Source organism: Hylobates moloch, unplaced genomic scaffold, assembly GCF_009828535.3.
Source record: "Hylobates moloch isolate HMO894 unplaced genomic scaffold, HMol_V3 SCAFFOLD_18, whole genome shotgun sequence".
NCBI classification, from domain to species: Eukaryota; Metazoa; Chordata; class Mammalia; order Primates; family Hylobatidae; genus Hylobates; species Hylobates moloch.
In genome coordinates this window covers 7,409,575-7,434,971 of record NW_026652293.1, presented here as the reverse complement: position 1 = coordinate 7,434,971, position 25,397 = coordinate 7,409,575, and the positions used below count along the sequence as shown (strand labels likewise).

Below are 25,397 nucleotides of genomic sequence, written 5' to 3'. Positions count from 1 at the left end.
TTGCCCAGTCCTTTTCCTGCCTTGGATGATTTCCCAGATGATTAATTGTTTTCTCTAATCTTTTACCTAATGACTTTTTTTGTGTGTGTGATGGAGTCTTGCTATGTCACCCAGGCTGGAGTGGAGTTGTGCCATCACGGCTCACTGCCAGCTCCACCTCCTAGATTAAAGGGATTCTCCCACCTCAGCCTCCCCAGTAACTGGGATTACAGGCACGTGCCACCATGCCTGGGTAAGTTTTGTATTTTCAGTAGAGACGGGGTTTTGCCATGTTGGCCAGGCTGGTGTCAATCTCCTGACCTCAGGTGATCCACCCACCTCAGCCTCCCAAAGTGCTGGGATTACAAGTGTGAGCCACCATGCCTAGCTGATCTTAGGACTTTTTTTTTTTTTTTTGAGATGGAGTCTTGCTCTGTCGCCCAGGCTGGAGTGCAATGGTGTGACCTTGGCTCACTGCAAATTCCACCTCCCAGGTTCAAGCGATTCTCCCGCCTCAGCCCCCCGAATAGCTGGGATTACAAGTGCCCACCACCACACCTGGCTAATTTGTTTGTATTCTTAGTAGAGACAGGGTTTCACCATGTTGGCCAGGCTGGTGTCAAACTCCTGACCTCAGGTGATCTGCCGGCCTCGGCCTCCCAAAGTGCTGGGATTACAGGCATGAGCCACCAGGCCCAGCCCAATCTTATGACTTTTAAGGCATTTTCTTTTATGTGAAGAAAGCCTGTTAGATAATTTCTATTCTTTCTTCCTCACCACCAAAAGGACTCAGACTAAGCAAGTTTGGGCATGGAGGGCCAAACTTTGCTTATAGAAAATCTTTACTCATGGGTTATCAGATCGCTCCATGGAGAATCAAGACAGTCTAAGCATAGTCCGTAAGTAAGACAGAGCAGGGCCTTGAGGTCATACAAATGCATTCATATGCGCTCACGTTTTTGTGTGTGAGTGAATGGTTTTACTCACACATTTATGCACCAAATGTGCTACTATGGAGGGATGAAGGCTGACCATTCATTAGTGCTGCAAATTGCCTTAATCTAAAGATGACAAGTTCTAGCAATAAAGAAAAAAAAAAACTGTAAATCTTTCTGTGTGCAAGTCATCACGTCCCTGCCTTCTGAATGTATTTGTCACCAAGATGCAGGAGCCCCTTGTTCTTGCCATAGAGGGATAATTGATGTGTATGAATATTCCAGAATGGAAATGGAACAGATGTTGAAAATAATGGCTCAGAATAATATTTTTGCACGTAAGAGCTGAGCCTTTGGTAATGAGAGACAGTTAGGGGTGGGGGATGGCGTTGCTCAAGATGAGCTGAACTGTAAGCAACAATTACCAACCTTTAAAGGCAAGGAAATGCCCTGCCCTCCCTCCCCCAGCCCTTGGAGTTGCCTTTGCAGGAGCTCGGATAGGGAGGAGTGTGGGAGCTGATTTTTACTTCCCCCAGCTCAGCACCTGCTAGGGTTTGCCTCTGGTTTAAATAATGCAGATCTAAAACAGATCAAGCTTCATTAACTGTGGACCCAAAGAAAGCAATATATATTACATTATTTCCCATGTAGACATGCATGTATATTTTTTTAAAACATGAGAATACTTCTCATGAACTTGAAGATTTTCAGTTTCATATTTTTTAAAAGCTAGTAATGACCCCCATTAAACTCCTAAGGCCCACTGTTGGATTGAGAACCATGATTTGCTAGCAGTATCAACACTGTATCTCCCATCTCCCTTGCCACCTCAGTCAAACCTAACAGGAGAATTTACTATGAATCTAAAGCTAGAGTATCCGTATCTTCTCTGTTCTCTCCCGCAAACAACTCCTCTTGTTCTCGCAGCCTCCAACTGTGTGTGTGTGTGTGTGTGTGTGTGTGTGTGTGTGTGTGTGTGTTCATATACTCAGGAGCAAGTAAACTTGGCCTTCCACCCCACCGCACACACATCCAACGTAAGAGAAGCTGAATTTCATCTCTGGGAGGGCTTCTAATAATTTATTAAGTATGATCTGTGCTGCTATTGTTCCACTGCCTCCATCTCTATGTTCCCATTGGGAAGCAGAATTGGCCCTAAGGTTTAGGGGAACTGACCTGGACTGGGAATCAGCATCAGAAACAGTTCTTGCCCAGAAAGAGGGTCTTGGTGCTTTCTCTTCTTTCTCTCTGTCTCTGTCTCTCTCTCTCCCTCTCCTCTCTTTTGCCACACACTGTTATACTGTGGCTGTCTAGGGGAGATAGGTGTGGTAGTTAGTAGGAGTGGGTCTCCCTCCACCCCTTCTCCTTTAACATAATGCTTTTTGCCTTTGTGTTTCCAACAGGTCAGCGGACAGATTGCAGTCTAGCCAGGTGAGTGTGGCCTGGGACAGGTCTGGGAAGTGATAGAGGCCTGGGAGGTAGAGCAGTCTTAGTCTGGGAGAGAGCCAAGGAGTTGAGTTGTAAAGGCATTGAATGACTTTACAAAGCAATGGCCTGGGGCGGGGTTTGTTTACTTGCCTTTGCCTTACTGACCCCATCTGATCTCAGATAGAAATGGGGTTTTCTGGGACTTGGAGAAGGAGCTAAGCAGAACTGAGTGAAAGGGGTTATCATTTGCTGAAATTGTCCCGGAGACCCCCAAACGCCACTGAATTGCAAGTAACATAAACATTCAACTGTAGAGGATTCTGGTAACCTAACCTTAGCTGCTAGATTTCAACATAGGGGCTTTGGGGAGTCTCTGACCCAGAGAGAGAAGATCAGGAGATGGCATTTGATTTTTTTTTTTTTTTTATGCCCAGAAAAGAAGGCAGCCCCTAATTAGTAGTGACTGTTGCTGGATAATGAAATATTACATTGCATTGGCTTGCCAAAGAGTATTGGTAGAAATATTTGCCTGATGTACAAGTATGCACCCCTCCCAATCTTTCCCCACCTTCCCCTTCCTCCTCCACCCCAGCCAAATATTTTCCCTCTCAGTCACGGTGCTGCTATGAGAAAATTTGTGAGCTGTCAGAGAGCAAGGTATTCATTCATCCAACAGTTCTTAGATGCCTAGAAATGTGCTGATTTAACTAGAGAAGGGGCTTTAATGGGTTGGACTCCTTAGAGACCCTGGGTTAGCCCATTATATCAACCACTTATATCTGCCAAAACGCATAATAATCATGAGGCCATTTACAATTATAGGCCCATTATTTGGAGATAGCTTCATTTGGCTTTCATTGTTTTGTCATTGTGAATTACAGTAAAGATCCCATTAATATACCAGTCTTGATGACTGGAGGGAACCAGGATAATGGTATTCTCTGGAACATATCTTTTTGGTGTTAGAGTCTTACTGTAAGTTCACCTGAGCTCCTGAGTCTGTGGAAGTCTCTGTAGGACTGAAAAGAGCTGAGTTGAATTTCCCGGTGCTGAGTTATTTTGCTGTGAGACCTTGGGCCACTCTTTTCCCCTCTCTGAACTCTGGTTTCCTCTTCTATAAGACCAGAGCACTCCACTAGATTCAAAGAGCTCTAGGATTCCAAAGGGGTTCCTCAGGAGTGGCCTGGTGGCAGGGGCAGAGCGATGACCAGCAACCAGGCTCTGGTCCCATCCTTCACTCAGCAGGACAGCCCTGGCCTCCTTGGTTTGGGTGTTGTGCCTCTGAGTCAGATTCCCTTTGAGAAGAGGCTTCTGAGGCTAAACACAGATTGGAAAACATTGACCAAGAGGATTCTCAAGGTTCTTTCCAAACTAGATGTTCTACACTCTAAATCCAGAAAAATTGTTCCCTGTAAAGATAGCGATCTTTAAGGATTTCCTAGAGAAACAAAACAAAAAGCATCCCTTGGTGTTTCCCAGTGTCTCCTAGCACACAAAAAAATCTTCTTATTGTCTAACCCAAATATATTTTACTGCAAATTGAACCAGTCCTCTCCTATTCTAATTTTGAGTAGTGGTAGACATTAAAAGCAGGGACGTCTGTGCTTTTGTGAAAAAAAGAGCTTTAGTAGGCTTTATCGTGGAAGTAATTTATCAAGTCTCTTAGCCATTTCTGGGACTGAACTGAGTAATGTCACATGTTTCATTAGCCACCACACAGATTGTTTTTAATTATTAAAAACTTTACTTCTGGGTTTAAGAGTGATTGTTTATCTCATTCGTCCCAATTTTCTCTTTTTCTTCCTTGTTGCTGGATTGGTCCACTCTGATTCGGCGGGATTGGTCACAGGCGCAGCTCAACTGTGAGGAAACAGGTAAGGGCCCAACCAGGGCCAGGCTGGTCTGGCCTGAAAATATAGTCCATCCCACGGGCATTTATTGAGCGCCACTGTGTGCAGGACAGACACCTCTGACTTCATGCGTGCATTTGCAACGTATCATTTAGTCATAGTATACTTAATGTTGTGGCAATGTCATTGATGTAACTAGTTGGAGTGGCCGTAGTCTTTTTGACTTGTCCCTCTCCTTTCTAGTCATTTATCCTCTTGCATACTAAGGGTTTGGTTTCATTGGTGCAGATTGTTCCAGAACTGCCCATGGCATCCTTTTCCAAGACCACAAAAGAGGCCTGACACTTCCTACGTATGTGCTAACATATCAGTAACTCACAGCACCTAATTAGCTAGACCAGACAATCTCGCTTTAAGTTGGCAGATTTTGTTTGATTGTTTCTGGTGGCGTAGTCATTCTAGATGGATTCCTAAGACATGCCAACAATGCGAAGATTAAGTCTGGTCTAGGAACGATAGGCAAGAGCCGTTCAACTCTGCAATTTGGTGCATGATCTTCAGTGTTGTATTAAAATCTGCCACTGGGCAGCCAGCTCTCATTACCCATATTAGGAGGGATCTTAGAGAGCAGTGGCATGGATAATCCACATCAATGGATAATCTAAACAGCACTTGTGCTTGTTTAAAAAAAATTAATTGAAGTATTTTTGCAGTAGCAAAATTGACTTCCTAATTATACTTTATGGCAAATACTGAAATGATTTTATGTCCCCTAAGCTCATAACAGCTATGCAGTAGACAGCAGGGAGGGCGAGTGGAGAGAGCTCAGAAATATCTTTGTGTCTGCTCAGGGGAAAGCTAATCCAGGCTTTAAAAAATCATTTTGGGTAATTCTCAGTGGCTCTAGCCACAGGGAGATAATCGAATAAAGAGGACGCATGGTTTCTATGGTGTCGGCAGCCCCGGCATTTCTTCAGCTCATCTGACTGCTCTGACGGGGTGGACCATTAAGCTGGGGAACTTGGATGATACAGGCCTCGCTTGTCTCAGCTTTGCTGTCACTATTTTCCCCTTCTCTACTTTGAATCTCATCTTAATAAGTATGCCATCAGATGCAATTACACATTTTTTAAATTATAAAAATTTAATTGCAAGTCTCCTCCCTCTTTTTCCTCTATTTCTTTCTTCTTCCTCTTTCTTCCATAATTTCATTTAGAACTAGAGAGGAATGGAGTGACTTCTAGAGATAATTTAGTGCATTTAAAATTAATGGGTGCATATCTTGCAGAGGGAGCAAGCCATTTTCCCTTTAACACTAAGAGAAGAAATGAACTTGAAGTTTGTTCTTTTCAGTTCCTGGGCTGAAACCAGGCATCTTGCTTATAGCTGGAGCATGTTTACAAGGGGTTTGCAGCCTCCACTGTGGCTGCAGGAGTGCCAGAGACATCAGTTTGGCAGGTGATAATGTGCCCTTGGTTGGGCTCACCGTTGGAGGGGAACAGCACCCATCTGGTTTGCATCCTGCTGCACCTAAGCAGTTGCAGGCAAAGTGTATTTGCCTGGTGCTAGATTTGCATAGGAGTTACAGGATATACCAAAATCCCCAATCAAATAAAGACCTTGTTTTCATTCTGCTGCCCCAGTTTCTCTCTAGCAGTTCATATCTACTAGTGGATCAGCAAGAAGTTTTCCTAAGATGGTCAGGAAGATAAAATAGATAGTAAGTTACTTGGAAGTTGAGTAATCTTGTATAAGTAACAAGGAAATAATTGTTTGTTTATGGCAAATCAGGCAAACAAGAGGAAGAAGCTAGTAGTTTTTATTTTTGAGGGTCCTTAATGGGTTCCAGTCATTTTTGACCCTGTCGAAGACTAGATTTAAACCATCCCAGACCTTTTTTAAAAAAGAGACAGTCCCACTGCTGCTTCCAGACCTTCCCTGCTTCCTGTAACCTCAGCATTATTTCTCTCCTGGCCATGACTTCGTATCTTCTTTGTTGGTCTTTCTCCATTCCTCTAAATTGAGGCATTTCTCCAGGGCTCTGTCCTCTCACGATGTCTCTCTATATTCTTTCCCTTGTCTCTCTTGTTCCCTTAGATGAATCTTTCTCTTCTTCCCTAAGCATTCTTTTGTTCTATAGTGCTGTCCTTTTGAGTCCAATGAGTAGCTCCTCAGTGCTTGAAAGTTGTGATAGCACCTTCTACCTTCAGCATCAATCTCACCATCCCCCATCACATTTTGATTTGCGTAGCCCCTCCCCTTACTTCTCTGTTTGTGTTCAGGGGGACTCCATTCTTCACAGTCTCTGAGGCCCCAAATCTTACCTTTGATGCTTTTTTCATCATTACTCACATATAATCTGTTGTCAAGATTTGTATTTTCTCCCTTGGTAAAAATGAAAATTAACAAATGTAGTACAAATAAGTACCTAAGAAAAACTCTAACCCTCTTACCCATGTGAAATTATGCCAGATAATGCATATTCACAGATTTTCTGGCCACCTTTCCAATTTTTTTGTTTTGTTTTGTTTTGTTTTGAGACAGGGTCTGGCTCTGTCACCCAGGCTGGAGTGCAGTGGCACGATCTCGGCTCCCTGCAGCCTCCACCTCTTGGGATCAAGCAGTGTACCCACCACAGCCTCCTGAGTAGCTGGGACTATAGGTGCACACCACCACGCCTGGCTAACTTATGTATTTTTTTTTTTTTATAGAAACCGGGTTTCACCATGCTGCCCAGGCTAGTCTCGAATTCCTAAGCTCAAGTGATCCACCTGCCTCGGCCTCCCAAAGCGTTGGGATTACAGGCGTGAGCCGCCGCGCCCGGCCCTTTCTGATTGTTTTCTCCTGCAAATCACTGGACCACTGCTTTACTATGTTTTCCAACTTAGGCCCTACCTTTCTCCCTCTACTTTTGGTTTGAAGTTCCCTTAATCTGATTGGATGAGAATTTGGCCTCATTCCTTAAAGGCCCCTTCTAACCCTAAGATTTCATTACCAAAAAAAAAAAAAAAGTGTATGAAGGAATTAAACTGACAAGGATTTCTAACGTTGGAGGAGGGAAGAAGAGAAAGAGAAAGGAAGAGACGAATAGTACGTGAAAACGTAGACACTGCTCAGTCAGGGCTCACGCCTATAATCCCAGCACTCTGGAAGGCCGAGATGGGCAGATCACCTGAGGTCAGGAGTTCGAGACCGGCCTGGCCAACATGGTAAAACCCCGTCTCTACCAAAAATAGAAAAATTAGCCAGCCGTGGTGATGGGCACCTGTAATCCCAGCTACTTGTGAGTCTGAGGCAGGAGAATCACTTGAACCTGGGAAGCGGAGGTTGCAGTGAGCCGAGATCGTGCCACTGCACTCCAGCCTGGGTGACAAGAGAGAGACTCTGTCTCAAAATAAAATAAGATAAAATAAAATAAACTCAGTCAACTCTTTGCAAAGGCAGTGGTGAAGTGCAGGTCTTCGTGGCACCACAGGAGTGCACAGGCACATCCCAGGGAAATTAATTAATAGCTCAGAAACATTACAAGGAGCGAGGAGGATGGCAGGAGCATTCAAAGCCTTTGTGACTTTGTCCATTTTGTGCTCCTGCTGGACTCTTAGACTCCACTGGAGCAGTGGGGACTAGAAAAATGCTTGTGCAGTAGGACAGGTCATCTGTAGCCCACCCTTGCCTGCCACAGATTATCCATTGGGGGCTGCATGTGAGTGCTGCTGGTAACCACGGACATGCAGGTTAATATTTTTCTTGCCCTGTTTCCTGCCAACCCTTCGTACTTACCTTTAACTACCACTGATATTCCATTTCCTGCAGGCCAAATTTTGTACTCACACAATTTGTTGAATCCAGTAGCCTGTAAGCTTTCCAGCTTTCCTCTCTCTAGGTCATAATATATAAACCTAGGACCAACAAAGCTATGCAAACACTCATATCACTATCTTCATTATCACTGCTGCTACTATTTTTAATAATTTATATTAATACACAATAATTGTACATACTTATGGGGTACATGTAATATTTTGATACATGCATACAATTTGTAATAACCAAATCAGGGTAATTAGGGTATCTGGCACCTCACATATGTATCATTTTTTGGTGTGTGTGTATTGGGAACATTCCAAATCTTCTATCTGTTTTGAAATGTCCAGTAAATTATTGTTAACTATTATCATCCTACTGTGCTATCAAACATTAGAACTTATTTCTTCTATCTAACTATATTTTTATACCCATTAACTAACCTCACTTTTTGTTTTGTTTTGTTTTTGAGACAGGGTCTCGTTCTGTTGCCCAGGCTGGACTGCAGTGGTGCGATCTCAGCTCACTGCAACCTCTGCCTCCCCGATTCAAGCGATTCTCGTGCCTCGACCTCCCAAGTAGCTGGGATTACAGGCGCGCACCAGAACACCTGGCTTATTTTTGTATTTTTAATAGAGACAGGGTTTCGCCATGTTGGCCAGGCTGGTCTCAAACTCCTGACCTCAGGTGATCTGCCTGCCTCAGCCTCCCAAAGTGCTGGGATTACAGGCATGAGCCACTGCGCCCTGCCCAACCTCACTTCTTTTTTGTTGTTGTTGTTGTTTTGTTTTTTTGAGATGGAGTTTGACTCTTGTCACCCAGGCTGGGGTGCAATGGCGCAATATTGGCTCACTGCAACCTCCACCTCCTGGGTTGAAGCAATTCTCCTGCCTCAGCCTCCCGAGTAGCTGGGATTACAGGCACCTACTGCCATACCCAGCTAATTTTTGTATTTTTAGTAGAGACAAGGTTTTACCATGTTGGCCAGGCTAGTCTTGAACTCCTGACCTCAGGTGATCCGCTGGCCTCAGCCTCCCAAAGTGCTGGGTTTACAAGCATGAGCCACCTCACCCGGCCCAACCTCACTTCTTAACCCCTCACTCCCCACTACCCTTCCCAGTCTCTGGAAACCATCATTCTACTCTCTGCCTTCATGCGATCAAATTTTTTAGCTTACGCATACAAGTGAGAATATGCTGTATTTATCTTTCTGTGCCTGGCTAATTTTACTTAACACAGTGTCCTCCAGTTCCATCTATGTTGCTGCAAGTGACAGAATTTTATTCTTTTTTATGGCTGAATAATATTTCATTGTGTATATATACCACATTTTACCCATTCACCCATTGATGGACGCTTAGGTTGCTTCCATATCTCAGCTATTGTGAATAATGCAGCAATAAACGTGAGAGTGCACTTATACTGATACTTCAATATACTGATTTCTTTTCTTTTGGATCTATAGCCAGCAGTGGGCCTGCTGGATCATATGGTAGATCTATTTTTAGTTTCTGGAGGAGCTTCCATACTGTTTTTTTGTGGTGGCTGTACTAATTTACATTCCTGCCAGCAGTATACAAGCATTCCCCTTTCTCTGCATCCTTGCCAGCATTTGTTATTTTTTCACTTTTTGATAATTGCCATTTTAATTGGGGTGAGATTATTTAAAAATTTGCATTTCTCATGATTAGTGACATTGAGCATTTGTTCACATACCTGTTGGCCATTTGTATGTCTTCTTTTGAGAATGCCTATTCAAATCATTTGCCCATTTTTTAATCAGATGGTTTCGTTTTTTGCTATTGAGTTGTTTGAGTTCCTTATATATTCTGGTTATTAATCCCTTATCAGATTGATAGTTTGCAAATATTTTCTCCCATTCCTTAGGTTGTCTCTTCACTCTGTTGATCGTTTCCTTTGCTCTGCAAAAGCTTTATAGCTTGAGATAATCCCATTTGTCTGTTTTTGCTTTTGTTGCCTATATTTTTGAGGTCTTACTCAAAAAATCTTTGCCCAGACCAGTATCCTTGAAGCATTGCCCCATTGGTTTTTTTTTTTTTTTAGTCATTTCATAGTTCAAGTCTTACATTTAAGTCTTTAATCCATTTTGATTTGTTTTTCTATATGGTGAGAGATAGGGCTCTAGTTTCATTCTTCTGCTGCTATTATTTATGAGAAATGTAATAACAGAAGTCTGTAAACATAAAAAGACTTCCCCCAAATTGAGCTTTTTTTGGCATTTTTATAGTGGAACCCAGTTTCTTCCTTAGAATAAGGAAGAGAAGACAAAGATTCTTCCCCTGAGATCACCCTAGCCTAACTGGCCAGTCGGTAATGCCGACAAGAGGGCAGACACCGGCTTCTGTAGCTGGAAAGCTGGAGGAAGCAGGTGGGTTTGGGGGTCATGAAGATGAGCATTTGGGTCGCTGCAACCATCCTGACACCAGCTCCACCTTGGCACATACAGTACTCCCTTTGGCATCGTCCCTGGTTCCCAGAAAGCTTGAGAGGTAGAGGCTAAGCCAGCTTTTCTCTCAGCCTGACTTTTTTGTGACACCCAGCTGCTTGCCTAATAGTGGCCAAACCCTATGGCTACAGTGGCAAATTCAGAGCTAGGGGAGGGATCCACGCAGACCTGTCAAACAGGCAGAAGCTACACAGATCCATCGCACTTGACAGTCCAGTCTCTGTCCTGAACATCTAAAGCCCTTTCTAGTCAAGTTCGGTCCCCTCTCCCTGATCTCTTTCTTCCACACAGCTGAATAATTGTACATTCAGCTGCATTATAAAACCCTACTGGTTTAGGCCAGGCACGATGGTTCATACCTGTAATCCCAGCGCTTTGGTAGGCTAAGGCAGGAGGATTACTTGAGGCTAGGAGTTTGAGACCAGCCTGGGCAACATAGCGAGACCCTCTATGAAAAAATAAAAATGTGCTGGGTGTGGTGTGGGTACCTGTAGTTCCAGCTACTCAGGAGGCTGAGGCAGGAGGATCACTTGAGACTATTTGCTCAAGGTTGCATTGAGCTATGATCACACCTCTGCACTCCAGCCTAGGCTACAGAGGGAAACCCTATCTCTAAAAGCAATAAATTAATTTAAAATATAAAATAGGCGGGGCGTGGTGGCTCATGCCTGTAATCCCAGCACTTTGGGAGGCCAAGATGGGTGGATCACGAGGTCAGGAGATTGAGACCATCCTGGCTAACACAGTGAAACCCCGTCTCTACTAAAAATACAAAAAAATTAGCCAGGCATAGTGGTGGGCGCCTGTAGTCCCAGCTACTCGGGAAGCGGAGGCAGGAGAAAGGCGTGAACCCGGGAGGCAGAGCTTGCAGTGACCTGAGATCGCGCCACAGCACTCTAGCCTGGGCGACTGAGCGAGACTCCGTCTCAAAAAAAAAAAATTGTATATATAAAATAAAACCCTACTAGTTTTGAGTAATACTTGGTATGCACACCTGGCAATGTTTGCAGAACGCCTAGGTTACAGTATGGGTAGTGGCAAAGTGTTAGGTCTCCGAGGGAAATTGCCTGGGTTTGAATCCTGGTTTTGCCACTTGCCAGCTGTGTGACCATAGCAGCTACTTAACCTCACTAAGCCTTCATTTCTTCATTTTTCTTTTCTTTTTCTTTTTCGAGACAGGGTCCCGCTCCATCACCCAGGCTGGAGTGCAGTGGCTTGATCTTGGCTCAGTGCAACCTCTGTCCTCTGGGCTCAAGCAGTCCTTCCACCTCAGCCTCTCAAGTAGCTGGGACCACAGGTGTGCAACACCATACCAGGCTATTTTTAGTAGAGACAGAGTCTGTTGCCCAGGCTGGTCTCACACTCTTGATCTCAAGTGATCTGCTGGCCTCGGCCTCCCAAAGTGCTGGGATTACAGGTGTGAGCCACCACACCTGGCCTCACTTTTTCATTTAATGAGTATAATAATAATAATATATACTCCATAGGATTGTTACCAGCACCAGTCCATCTAAAAGACTTAGTACATGGCCTCACACTTCTTTAAATTCCTCTATAAATGGTAGGCACTAATGTTCATGTGTTAATAGGAAATATTACTCTCCTTGCCTCCAGTTCCCTCCCCAGTCTGTAGAAGGCAAATTGAGGCCCAAAAAAGTTCAGTGACATGAGCCAGATTGTGAAGCAAAACAACAGAGCAAAGATTGACATCTGGGAGGCCTGCTTCTTTGCTTAGTACCTGTTAGTCCCCACTATTTAGAGTTAGTTTTTCTTTTCTATCTTACCTTTATACCAAACAAATCCTCTTTCTGAAGCTCCCATTGGTTCATTCTGCTACCTTCAACTGAGAATAATTGAGCACCTCTTATGTGAGAGCATCATGGTCAACCCTGGACACCACCCAGGAATTGACATAGGATCTGTCTTGTGAAGTTTGAGCGGTAGTAGTAGTAGTAGTAGTAGTAGTAGTAGTAGTAGTAGTAGAAGTAGTGGTGACAAGTGCCAACAAATATTCACATCCACACATTGGAGTCACAATCAGGGTTGAGGAGAACATACCCCCAGCAGTAGCAGCTCATGCAAAGCCACGAGGCAAAGGAGGACTTTGCAGAACAGAAACGTGGCCAGCATGGCTGTAGCAGAAGCTAGGGGAAAGAACAGCCAGTGGAACTGGAGGCACAGGCAGGATTCCTGGCGTGCAAGGCTATGTAAGAAAGTAATGAGAGGTCTTTGAAGGAGTTTAAATAATGAAATGTGCCGGTTTAAAGATTACCTAATCACTATGTGAAGGAAGAGAAATGCGGTCAGAGGATGGCAAGGATGGGAATTGAGGTATTGGTGGATTGAACTAGGTTGGTGGCAGTTGAGGTAGAGAGAAGCGAATGGATTTGAGAGATATTTAGGAGGCAGACATGACAGAATATTGATTAATTAGGTGGTGGAGAAGGTGGTGAGAAACTGGTTTGGGACAGAAGATGATCAGTTTTATTTAGGACATGCTGACTTTAAGGCATCTGTGTAGTATTCCATGTGGGTGATTGTATTTTTGTGCTCTGGAACTTTGAGGACAGGCCAGGTGCTTCTTTGTAGACCGGCCAGTGATCCGCTAAGACAGTTCTGCATGGTTTGGCCGGTTTTCTCTGACCCTGGGCTATCCCTGTTTGAATATTCTAATGTTGTGTTTCCCTTTGGCTTTTCAGGACTCCAGCCAGGCAATTCCTCTGGTGGTGGAAAGCTGTATCCGGTTTATCAGCAGACACGGTAAGCAGGATGACAGCCTTGTCCATATTTGTGCAAAGATTGGGAAGAACTTCCAGGAATTCTTTGTAGAGTAAGAATAGAGATTGACTTCCCATCCTGACATTCTCAGAAAAGGAATAAATTCTTACTTGTCCACATAACTTTTGCTACCTCAAAATAGCCACACCTAGACGTTGAAAGAAACGCATCATATATTTTGACACAAAATGCCTCAGCCACTTATCACACAGCATTTTTTTAGCTTGAGAGCAAGTTTGAAATTGCAGCTGTTATGTAAATACAGCTGCTATTATGTGGTAACAGTAGTTTCACCATTACTCACAGTCTTTGCAAGTGTGGGTATCTCCCACTGTACAGCCTGACCATTTTGTCACTTTCTGTACCAGACTAGTTTGAAAACACCTCCTTTCCCAATGTTGCAGTGATTCCTAATAATCAGTTTTGTTCTGGTTTGGTCTCGCTGGATACAGTATGGCCAAGAGCTGAGTCAGTAGCTGGTCTTAAAGTTGTATCCAACTTTTGAGAATCTGCAGAGGCAGGCTGCTTCTCAACCTAGGTGAAATCATACTCTATTCTACTTGGAGGAAGCTGAGTCTTATAAACACCATTCCTCACCAGCTACTGGTCTCATTGGACAGAATTTAGCAATCAAAATAATTGCCAGAGAATTGATTTCCCAGGGATTAGAGTGTTTAGAAAGGACAGAACTAGTGCTATGAAAATTTCTAAGAACTGGGCATCAGAAATTGTTTTTAGATGCTGTTCTTTCTGTGATAGGAAAAGCGGCAGAGTGACCTTTCTGGAGCTAAGGAGGTAGATAAAATATTGCTTGTCTAAATTCAGAGGCAGCTATTCTCTCTCCCTCTCCTTGCCTTTTTCTCTCCCTGTAAACTGGGACATTGCTCGGGTTCATTTTTGGAATAGTAATTATTATAGCATGGTTACAATTGATCTCATTCTAATCAGCTATAATTTTTAAATCTTATCCCTATTCATTTAAAGTAACAGCATTGTATATCAGTATTGAACAGTCAACAAATTTATCAAGTCCCTGATCAATGCTGGGTGCCATGCATTGCCATGTAGGAAAACAGAAACAGGAATAATATACTGTTCCTATCTTTAAGTGGTTTTATGATGCAGTTAGGAGAAATAAGTAAGCAAGTGATGAGTTAAATAAAAAGAGATAAGCTGTGGTAATTCAGAATAGAGTATAAGAAATTTCACAAGATAGTAATGATTAACAGTCAAACAGTTTGCAAAGATAAGTCCAAACTGAGTTCAGGGGAGGATGAATTATTTGTGCCTAAGAGACGATAGGAAGAAGAAAGTCTGAGCCACTGTTCATTCAGCATACATTTCATTCATTCAACAAATACATATTGGTTGCTTATTATTTCCCAACAAAAAGTTTCTGCCTTCATGAACCTTACATTCCACTGAAAGGTGGATAAGCAAATGACCAATTGATCCGCCAGTGAATACAATATGTCAGATATTGGTGAATGTCATGAAGAAAAGTAAAGCAAGGTGAGGGGATGGAGAAGGAAGAGGGGACACTGTTTGAAGCTGGTTCAGGGAAAAGGCTTCTCCTAAAGTGACACTAGGGCAGAGTTGTGAGGGAGTAAGCCTTATGGATATCTGGGGAAGAGTATCTTGGGGAGCAGGAACAAGTGCAGAGACCCTTGCCATATGCAGGAAACCAGCGTAGCTGGAGCAGAGCGAGTGAAGAAGAAAGCGGTGGGAGATGAAGCTGGGAGCCAGACTCTTAGGGCTCATGTGCTAGGACTGGATTTTATTCTGAGGGAGATGGGAAGCCACTGGAGAATTTTGAACAGAGAGTCATCTTTTTAAAGGATCCCTGGTGCTCTATGGAGCTAAGACTGTAAGAAGGAGACAGGAAGCAACTGCAGGAAGACAATGATGGTGGCCTAGACCAGGGTGTTAGCTGTGGTATTTGCTGAAAAGTGGACAGGTTCCAGATATTGTGGCATGAATGTACCTGTTTCTGCCCCTTACAGCCACAGTGCATGAGTGCTTCACCATTACTGTGGTGAAGCTCTGGAGAAACAGGCGCATTTATATGTTACTGATGGGAATGCAAACTGATACAACTCTTTGGAAGGGAATTTGGCAGTATCTAACAAAACTTCATATGCACTTACTATCCAGCAGATTCTAGGAATTCTAGAAATTTGCCATGAAGTTACATCTCCAACAATACAAAAATGCATGCGCACAAGGTTATTTGTGACAGCATTGTTTGTTTTGCAAAATATTAGAAACAACCTAAATGCCCATACATACAGGAGTGGTTGAAGAAACTATGGGACATTCATTCAATGGAGTACTATACAAGAATGAGGAAGATTTCCATGAACTGATATGGAGAGATTCCCAGGATATGTTGCTAAGTGAAAAAAACAAAATGTGAAAGAGTCTGTATCGTGTAGAATACTACAGATGCTCCTCGGCCTCTGATGGGGTTACGTACAGATAAACCCATAATAAGTTGAAAATGTACTCAATATACCTAGCCTAGGGAATATCAGAGCTTAGCCTAGCCTGCCTTAAATGTGCTCAGAACATGTACGTTGGCCTACAGTTGTGCAAAATCATCTGGCAACACTATACACTGTAGAGTATGTGTTGTTTACCCTGGTAATCACGTGGCTGACTGGGAGCTGTGTCTCTTTGTTGCTGCCAAGCATCATAAGAGAATATCGTACTATATTTTGCTAGCCCAAGAAAAGATCAACATTGGAAGTATTTCTCCTGAATGCATATCATTTTTGTACCATCATAAAGTCAAAAAATCATAAGTCAAACTATTGTAAGTCAGGGACTATATATATAGATATTCTTTTGCATTTCATTACCTTTTATGTAAGAGAGAAGAAGATATAAGAATATATGTGTATCTTCTCACTTCTGCAAAAAGAAGTGCAGGAAGGATGAATCTAGGAACTAATATTTAATTGGTTACCTATAGGGGATGGATGGAAAAAACGTGAAAAGAATGGGGCAATGGGGAATGGTAAGGAGTGGCGTTTCTCTTACCTTAGTGTAGTTTTGACTTTTAGAACAACGTTAGTGTTTCCTGTACTCAAAAGATAAATAAACAAGCCGAGCACGGTGGCTCACGCCTGTAATCCAAGCACTTTGGGAGGCTGAGGTGGGCAGATCACTTGAGGCCAGGAGTTCAAGACCAGCCTGGCCAACATGGTGAAACCCTGTCTCTACTAAAAATACAAAAAAATTAGCTGAGTGTGGTGTTGGGCACCTGTAATCCCATCTACTCGGGAGGCTGAAGCACAAGAATCACTCAAACCCAGGAGATGGAGGTTGTGATGAGACCACGCCACTGCACTCCAGCCTGAGTGATAGGGTGAGACCCTGTCTCAAAAATAAATAAATAAATAAATAAAGGCAGAGTGTGGGTACAACCCAAAATGGAATGCAGACAGTGACATATAAACCTAACTGTATTACAAGTGAATAACATAACCACAATGAAGAGAATGAGGAAGAAAATAACCTAAGTAATTTGTCTTGACTGTAATATAAATCTGAAGATAAAAAGATCTCTAAACAAATATTTTATAGTAATTAGTAATTTTTTTATCACACAGATATGGATTAGATATTCTAAAAGTATTTTATATATATTCTAGGATCAAGCAAATAAATATATTGTGGATTTTTTAAAAATTGAGCACACAGTGGCTGCTCAAAAAACATCTGTTCCACTAAATTGATTTTTCCCAAATAAGGGCTTAAGGTATTCATGAACTCCCTAAAAAACCGTGGTAAAAATTTTTGTGTATAGGCATTTAATGAGGATAGAGCTCATAACCTGTGTCAGTCTTGAAAGAGTCTGTGGCCCACTGAATGCTGGGGATTTTCACATCCTAACTATCCTCAAATCCCTTGGGAGGTAGACATTATAGTCCCCATTATATAGATGAGAAAGCTCAGTGGTGGGTGAGGGTGATTCAGGAAGGCTTAAAGGAAGAGAAGGGATTTGAGGAACAATTGAAACTGAATCATGATGGAAAAAAACAAAAAAACAAACCACCATTTTCATGAGGAAGGGAGCAACATAACGTGAACATGAGATGGCTGCTGTAGAAATCATTTCAAGAATTCTCCAGGAGAACAACTTTTGGCAATGGTTGGATCCCGTGCACAATGGAAGGTTTTGTGCCATTTCCAAATAACTTAGTCCAAGTCTGATGAGTTTTATACTTTCATGTTCGTGTGAACTGAGAAAAAATTTAAAAGATCATGGATGTGTCACTTTGGTTATGCAAGGAGTTGCCTGCATTATAATAAAAAGCCAACTGGTTTTTCCCTTTACTTTCTGGAAACCAGCTACTTATTAATGTTTCTGCTTCTAGAATCTAGAGATTCTGTCTGTTGGGCAAGAGCACACAGTAGTCCCTCCAAAACCTAAGTTTTCAAGAGGAAACAGAGACCAGACCTAAAGAGAGCTCTGTGTGTTCCAGGCCTGCTGCCTGATTCCCAGTGGGCTCTCCTCTCATTTCTTCTTGTCCTGGACCCCCAGGACAAGGCTGCTTTTCCTTGGTGTCCTAACCTACCAAAAAGTATCAAGATGATGACGCTCTTTCAGGAATTTGTGCAATGGCTTCACCAACTAGAACATAGTGAGTAGCCTGGTTTCCGAGATGACATTTGCTTATACCATGTTGTGACATGTGGCTGTTTCTCTCAAAGCACTTGTTGTTTACATACTATATTTAAACAACATTATCTGGCTTTTACATCCCATTTGTAACTAGTATTATAGTCCTATTACACTGGTACTAATGAGGTCTTAACATTGCCTGCCACTCTGTGAGGAATATTCTGGAGATTCCTTTACAGGAGCAGACAACTTAAGGCCTATTACAAGCCAGGTAACTACATTTCCTCTGCTTACTTCTTAATGTTGTTTCAGTTGGATTCAAAATCTCAGTCCCGGCCTATATGGTTTACCTCCAAAGGTCTAGCTGATAGAATTCATCTGCCCCCTCACTGAGAAACCCTCAAACAGTGGGCAAAGTGTAGCATTAGTCTATTTTGTTTTCCTAAAATAAAATTTGAGATTTCTCCAGCATGTCAAGGGTTTTGAAGGATTGTGCCATAACAGAGGGATTTTGACAAAATGCTTAAGATTGAGACCCAGGGATCTTGAGAAAAGCTGAGCAGTCCTGATGCAATCAGAGATGCTAGTCCAGTCCAACCCCTGGGGCTGGCACTGATGACGCACTTGCTGGGTTTCTCACCCATTTTGCAGTTGCGTGTGTGGTGCTGTCTGTAAGCCATGTGCATGCTCAGACTGACCAATGTGGTTCCAGCCTCTGCACTTGCACTCCAATAGGCTCCACAAGCCTGGTTGAGGACTGAGTATGATTGCAGCCACAAGGCCTGAGTTTGAGTCATGGCCCTGGTTCGTTCTTCCTGTATAACTTAAGGCTGGCTATCGCTCATCAATCCCCTCATCCAGAGAATGAGATTGTTGCCAGCCTTTACCTTGTTGTGACATTATTACTTGTGAGGACCAAGTAATTTATTTCTGTGAAAGCATTGAATTAGCAGCAGTCACTATGCCAGCATTTTTTTTCATGATTTTTTTCTCTAACAAAACCAAGAAATTCTTGTGCACATTATCGTAGTGTAACATTCATGCATGTTAGTCTTTAGAATAAAGCTGTAGTCAGGAACGAGTGCCTAGCACAATGTCTGGCAATACTATCTGTTGACTGATCACTTAATAGCAAGCTTGTTCAACCTGTGGCCCATGGGCTGCAGCACAAATTTGTAAATTTTCTTACAATATTATGGGATTTTGGGGGGATTTTTTTTTTAACATCAGCTATCATTAGAATATTTTATGTGTGGCCCAAGACAATTTTTCTTCCAATGTGGTCCAGGGAAGCCAAAAGATTGGACGCTCCTGACTTACAGTTTCATGTCCTCTCTTTTTCATAAGTATTGAAAGCATTGCTCCCTTGAACAATCAAACCGTGTTAAAACAGCTAAAGCAATATTATAATCTCAGACCTTATGAAACTCCTCTGATGAGAACTAATGCCTTGACCTATTTCCCATTCTTTTTTTTTTTTTTTCTTTGTGATAGAGTCCACTCTGTCACCCAGGCTGGAGGGCAGTGGTGTGATCATAGCTCATTGTAGCCTCTAACTTCTAGGTTCAGGTGAACCTCCTACCTCAGCCTCCTGAGTAGCTGGGACTACAGGCATGCTACAAGCACTGTGCCTGACTACTTTAAAACATTTTTTAGAGACAGGGTCTCATTATGTTCCCCAGGCTGGTCACAAACTCCTGGCCTCAAGCAGTCCTACTGCCTCAGCTTCCTGAGTACATTTTTCTATTCTTGACCCTAGATGATTTTAAAAAGTACCAATGGATCACTTCCTTGCTTTACAGATGGGAAAAGAGAGGCAAAAACAAGGGAAGGAATCTGCCTCATAGTCACCCTTGGAGTCAGAGGAGTCTCTAACTTGGTGCTTTCTAATGAAAATGAGTGCCTCGAAATTATTCCAGTGACTTTTCCAACATCCTTGCACATGTTTTTCTCCTTTGGCCTAAAGAAGAGAGACAGTGTGCTTAAATACACACTGGCTGGGGGAGATAGGTGTTCAGCTAAGCTTGGCACTATGCTTGTAAATTTGCTTTTTCTTCTTCTTGGTCACTTCTGTGTATTTCCAGGACTACAGCATGAAGGAATTTTCCGGGTGTCAGGATCCCAGGTGGAAGTGAATGACATCAAAAATGCCTTTGAGAGAGGTAAGGAAACAGTCTTGAAGATGAAACCAAGTATTTGCCAGCCCCCTGGGGTATTGGCTCCACCTTTTCTTCCCTAAGAGGTCCCCAGAGGTCAGGAAGCCAACTTACCTGTCTCTTCAGGGGGTACCTGCTGTCTTGTACACATTCCCCTGTAGATATGCAGAGAAATACCAGGGCACATCCCAGTTTCCTTCTTCCTTCGTAGCCCTACCCATCCTGCCTCTTTCATGCCGATGATCTGCCAAAACCCAAGAAGTTAACTATGATATCTGGGCGGTTTATGGCTTCATCCGGAACCCTTGGTGGCAGTTAATATCAAGGCTAATGCACTTGTTCATTGTAGCCCATTTATTATTTTGTGGGCTATTAAGGTAATGGGCAAGCTTTGGCAATTTCCGTCACTGTAATGGATATATATAGTTTCAATTTGAGGTTGGCCCTATCATTAAATCTAATTACATCTGATATGAAATTTTCCATAGGGAGCTCTGGTATGATTGTTCTGTAAGTAGGTGTTCTTGGTTGCAGGCCAGGAGATGTGAGAGCCAGTCTCAGGAGGTGGCCTCCTTGGCCTCATTTTTCTCCCCGCAGGGGCTCAGTCCCAGCCTGGTTTCATGATTCTTGTGAGAGACAGTTGCTGTGTCCCATCCTCAGCCCATAGGGAATGTCCCTGAGCCAGGCTGACACAAGAGAGTATATTGGTGGACTCATCTGCCGTGCTTTGGTCCTGGAGCCCCTGAAATGGAGCACTCTTTGCTTTATCTGTTCTCTGGTCTGTCCCACTCATGGCCACCATGCTGGGCAGAAAGCTGATGGATTGGGACCAGGACATACATGGTTCACCCCCTCCCCACGTTCGTCCTGTGTGTTTTTGCCTCTCTCACTCTCTTCCCTTTTCGCGGGGGTTGCTCATCCTCAGGAGAGGACCCCCTGGCTGGGGACCAGAACGACCATGACATGGATTCCATAGCTGGTGTCCTGAAGCTTTACTTCCGGGGGCTGGAACACCCTCTCTTCCCCAAGGACATCTTTCATGACCTGATGGCCTGCGTCAGTAAGTACCATTCTGGCTTCAGATTGGCTTCTGGGCTACAGCACCGGTAGCAAGAGATAAAAAGTTTCCATAGGGTCTATGTGTTCTCATAAGCTTTTCAATAAAGTTTTTCTTTTCCCCAGTGAAATTTCTCCTCAGCCTCACTCCTTCGTCCCCTGGTGGGAGGGGAAGAGGAAAGACTTTTCAGTAAGAATCTAGGACCCCCAAGTCAGGACTCCTGGCTTTTTTTTTTTTCTTCTGATTCATCTCTGGGCTATATCTTCTTTTAGTAAAATACCTTTATTTTCAATTATGTATTTGAAGCTTATACATTAGTGCTTGTGCTTTTCATGGTACAAGGGGGAAAAGCATAAGTGTTGCAAATATTTCATGCTCGTTGCATTAAACAAGACATGGCTTACCTGCTAAATGTATTAATATGTGTTCTAGGAACAAAAACCCTCTGCACATTTAAAAGTAGTAATAGGATATTTTCCCAAAGGGAAAGATATATTCTCTGCTTTATCCTCTTAGGAGTTCTCTGCCTCTTACTCTAAAATTTGGGTCTTGAAAAGCTATTCCTAGCCATTTGGTTTAGCTTATGGTACTGGAACACCCTCTCATTTGTTTGCCAGGGAAAACAATCAATGGAAACTTGGATTAATACAGGTCAGCCTGGAAGCAGGCCCTGTCTGACTGATGGCTCCAGAGGCTGGTGGGAGTGGTACCTTTGAACGGAGAAAAGATCCTTCTTCCTAGGTTGACCAGATCTTCATACCTGCTGAGTTTCCAGTTTTACTCAGTATCTGCCCTGAGTACTTGTCCCTGTCTGTTATCTTGAGAAATGCCCAGGGCATTTGGGAAGCTGGCTCTCTAGTTTGTTTTGTTGACTTCTGTTTGTGGGAGTCTAGTGGAAGTGAGTTATGTGGGTGATTAAGAATGTGATTCCCTTGGGTCATGTCTTTGTCTTTTTCCAGGACTGGGCCTAGGTGAAGTATCTTAAGCTGAACTGGGGTTGCCAAGACAGTTCAATATCCCTTGGCTGCCCAGTTCTTCCCTAGAGATAACACTCTTCTTCCTAATCCAGTACCCATCTCTTTTTCATATAAAGGCACTCATAGAAAATGGCAGTGTTTACATGGCACACTGTGGAAGTGAGAGGCTGCCTGTGATGGAGGACCTGTAATTGACCTATAATTAACCTCTCCACAGCACAAGAAAACCTTTCAGGTCTCCTTCCCAATATCACTGTATACCCAGAGGCCTGCTACCTCTTGCCTCAGGCCACGTTTTGCTCATTCGTAGTGCAGATAAGGGAGGGAGAAGATAAGCCACGCTTGTCCAGAGGATGAGATGGCACGTGTGGAGTGAGCAGGACAGGCCTCTTGCACAGCCTCTCTTCCCACCGAGATGTAGGCCCTCTGAGGCTTTGTGTTGAGCAATTATAGCAGGTTGGCGGCAGCTCCCTGTCCGTGGTTGTTTGAATAAGAGGGTTGTAGATGCTGTGGGGAACATTTCTAACCCCATTCCCTGTGCCCAAATCCAAATCCAAACTTGTTATTAATAACAACGAGATTACAACAACCCTAGTTCAGTTTAATATTAATAATGTGTAATAACGAGTTTGGATTTGGATTTGGCACAGTTCCCTGTGCGCAAGAAGTATACACCTTACATCCGGCAATGGTAAATGTCTGGAGCCCAGCAGGTGCCCTCTTCTAACAGCCCTACTCCAAGGAGCAACAGGGATGACACTCCTGTCACTGCACCAGTGCTGTGTGTGGGCTTGATCTGATGCTGTCCGTGTTGCCCCTGCTGGTAGTAGGGACTTCTGATCATTACTGCCTGGGATCCCAGTCATAGTGGAGGATAACACATGGCTTTCTTCTTTTCAGCAATGGACAACCTGCAGGAGAGAGCTCTGCACATCCGGAAAGTCCTCCTGGTCCTGCCCAAAACCACTCTGATTATCATGAGATACCTCTTTGCCTTCCTCAATCAGTGAGTAGCCTTCCCAGTGAACAGCTGGATCAGGCTTTGGCTTGGGCTACTGGAAATTCCTCTATGGACCTATGCCTGTTCATCCATCCCAACAAAATATTTATTGAGCACCTACTGTGTGCTAGCCACAGTGCTAGACTTATTTAATACATTGTTAAATAAAAGATGAAAGCCTTGATATCATTTAGCTCCTGTTCCAGGGAAGGAAACAGCCAATAACAGATATATCAGGTGGAATCAGTGCTTAGAAGAAAAATAAAAAAGAGTAAAGAAAGGGGAAAGAGTACAGGGGTCTGAATGAAAGGAGGGAGAAGCACTGTAGTTGGGGTGGACAACAGAGGCCAGTCTGAGAAGACAGTGTACAAGCAGCAGCCCAGAGGAGGAGAAAACGGTGCCACGGGGCCGTTTAAAACCCCAGGGTCATGGTAATAGTGAGCTTGGATTTGGATTTGGGAAGCGATTAGAATATTTTTTTTTTTTTGAGACGGAGTCTCGCTGTCTCCAGGCTGGAGTACAGTGGAGCGTCTTGGCTCACTGCAACCTCTGCCTCCCGGGTTCTCCTGCCTCAGCCTCCCAAGTAGCTGGGAACACAGGCGCGTGCCACCACACCCAGCTAATTTTTGTATTTTTAGTAGACATAGGGTTTCACCACGTTGGCCAGGATGGTCTTGATCTCTTGACCTCGTGATGTGCCCACCTCAGCCTCCCAAAGTGCTGGGATTACAGGCATGAGCCACCATGCCCGGCATGTTATTATCTGATTTGTGTATTTTATTTTGTTAAACCTGCCAACTGCTTTGTGGAGAAGTTACTGAAAAGGGTCATGAAGAGAAATAGGGAGACCCTATCCCAAGGTTACTGTCTTGTCTGGCCAGAGGTGTTAGTGGCTTAGTCTGGAGAGCGGTGAGGAGGGGTCAGGTTTGTGATACATTTTGAACGTAGCATTAACAGGATTTGCCCATGGATTATACATAGAGTATGAAGAGAGAAATCCTAAATTGTTGGCATGAGCAACAGGGACATAGGGAGGTCGTTTATGGAGTTGGAGAAGACAAGGTGTGGCGAAAGGAATCAAGACAATGTGTTGATGTGGTCGTGGTCATTTCAGGCACTTGCGAGTGTCCAAGTGGAGATTCTGAACAATTGGACCTGGGAATCCAACCCTTAAGGGAGAAACCAGGAATGGAGCTGCCAGTGCAGGAGTCGCCCGTGTACTGGTGGTATTTAGCTAATCACCCAGGGAACGGATGTGTCTACAACAAAGGTCTGAGGAGCAGAGGGGCCGCGGGCATGGATGGGGCATTTCTTCTCGTCCAAGCAGCATGTCCTTGTGTGGAGCAAGCTTTGGGGTCCCCACATGACAGTAAAGGCACCAAGCAAGAACATGTGATTCTTCCCCTCTGAGGCACCTCTGTCTTTTCACTTTGCTTTTGCTGCAGTTTTGCCCTCGACAGCCTAGACCAAAGGTTATAAATGGGCACCCTGAGAACCAGATAAAGCCAAAGTTGTGTTCCCTTCAGGTGTCCATTGTGTCTTGAAAACAATGAAATCATACTTACATTTGGGGAGATTTCACTTTTTAAAAACCTAGATTTCTAGCTTCTTTTGAAAAATTATTAGATCTGGTGATACTGACTCTGCAGTCCCTGGTGGCAGCAATTCCCTGTGGAGTAAGGGCTGTGCCCCCTAGATGGAGCAGGCACTCCCCCATTCACCACAGTCCCCAGCCCTCCCCGTTGTCCCCCAATCCTGAGGCTGACTTCAGTTGCTATTTATCATCACTCTTGCGTTGTGGTTTTCATAGAGAACAAAAATGTTTCTCTGGATCCATGAATCTATCAGAGTGGGGGAAACAAAAGGTAAACCAAGGGGCCAAGGTGTTTTTGCATATATTTCTTTGTGAAAATGAAGAGCCTTCTACAAGGTTAGTCTCTGCTTAAAAGGAATACAACTTTAGAGACCATTTCATAAGTGTCAGCTTGCTTCCAAGTGTGTGGTCAACCTGGCCTTACAGGTATCTGGGTTAGTGGCCCCAGCTTGAGACCTTTTCTGGGGCACCCATACTATCATGTAGCCCCCTTGCTGGCCCTGCAGAGCTACAGAGGGTCCTTGTTCCCCATCTTGTCTCTTCCACGTGGTTGTGTCTGCTCTATTCATTGGCCAAGCCCTGACTCAGCACCACCACTGCCTTTGGGTTGAACACCCCAGTGAGTCACACAGCGTGTTCACATGCAGCCTGGAAACTCTGCTAATTACTCTTGAGTTAGTCCCTTCAGGGCTACCAGTCATTGTCTCCCCTCAGAGACCAATACCTGCCCTCAACTTGAGCC

The 25,397-nt window shown here is 43.7% G+C and overlaps 1 protein-coding gene across 9 annotated transcripts in view; it reads left to right on the top strand.

Annotated features, from left to right (window-relative positions):
• The window catches only part of SRGAP2 (SLIT-ROBO Rho GTPase activating protein 2), a 257,767-nt gene that overhangs the window by 210,268 nt on the left and 22,102 nt on the right, over positions 1–25,397 (top strand). For all 9 annotated transcript variants that reach the window (XM_032136804.3, XM_032136803.2, XM_058430477.1 and 6 more), the window contains exons 12-17: positions 2,318–2,345; positions 4,192–4,216; positions 13,163–13,223; positions 19,956–20,033; positions 20,953–21,087; positions 22,962–23,067. In XM_032136804.3, coding sequence (XP_031992695.1) covers positions 2,318–2,345; positions 4,192–4,216; positions 13,163–13,223; positions 19,956–20,033; positions 20,953–21,087; positions 22,962–23,067 — 433 coding nt within the window. The remainder of the gene's footprint in view (positions 1–2,317; positions 2,346–4,191; positions 4,217–13,162; positions 13,224–19,955; positions 20,034–20,952; positions 21,088–22,961; positions 23,068–25,397) is intronic.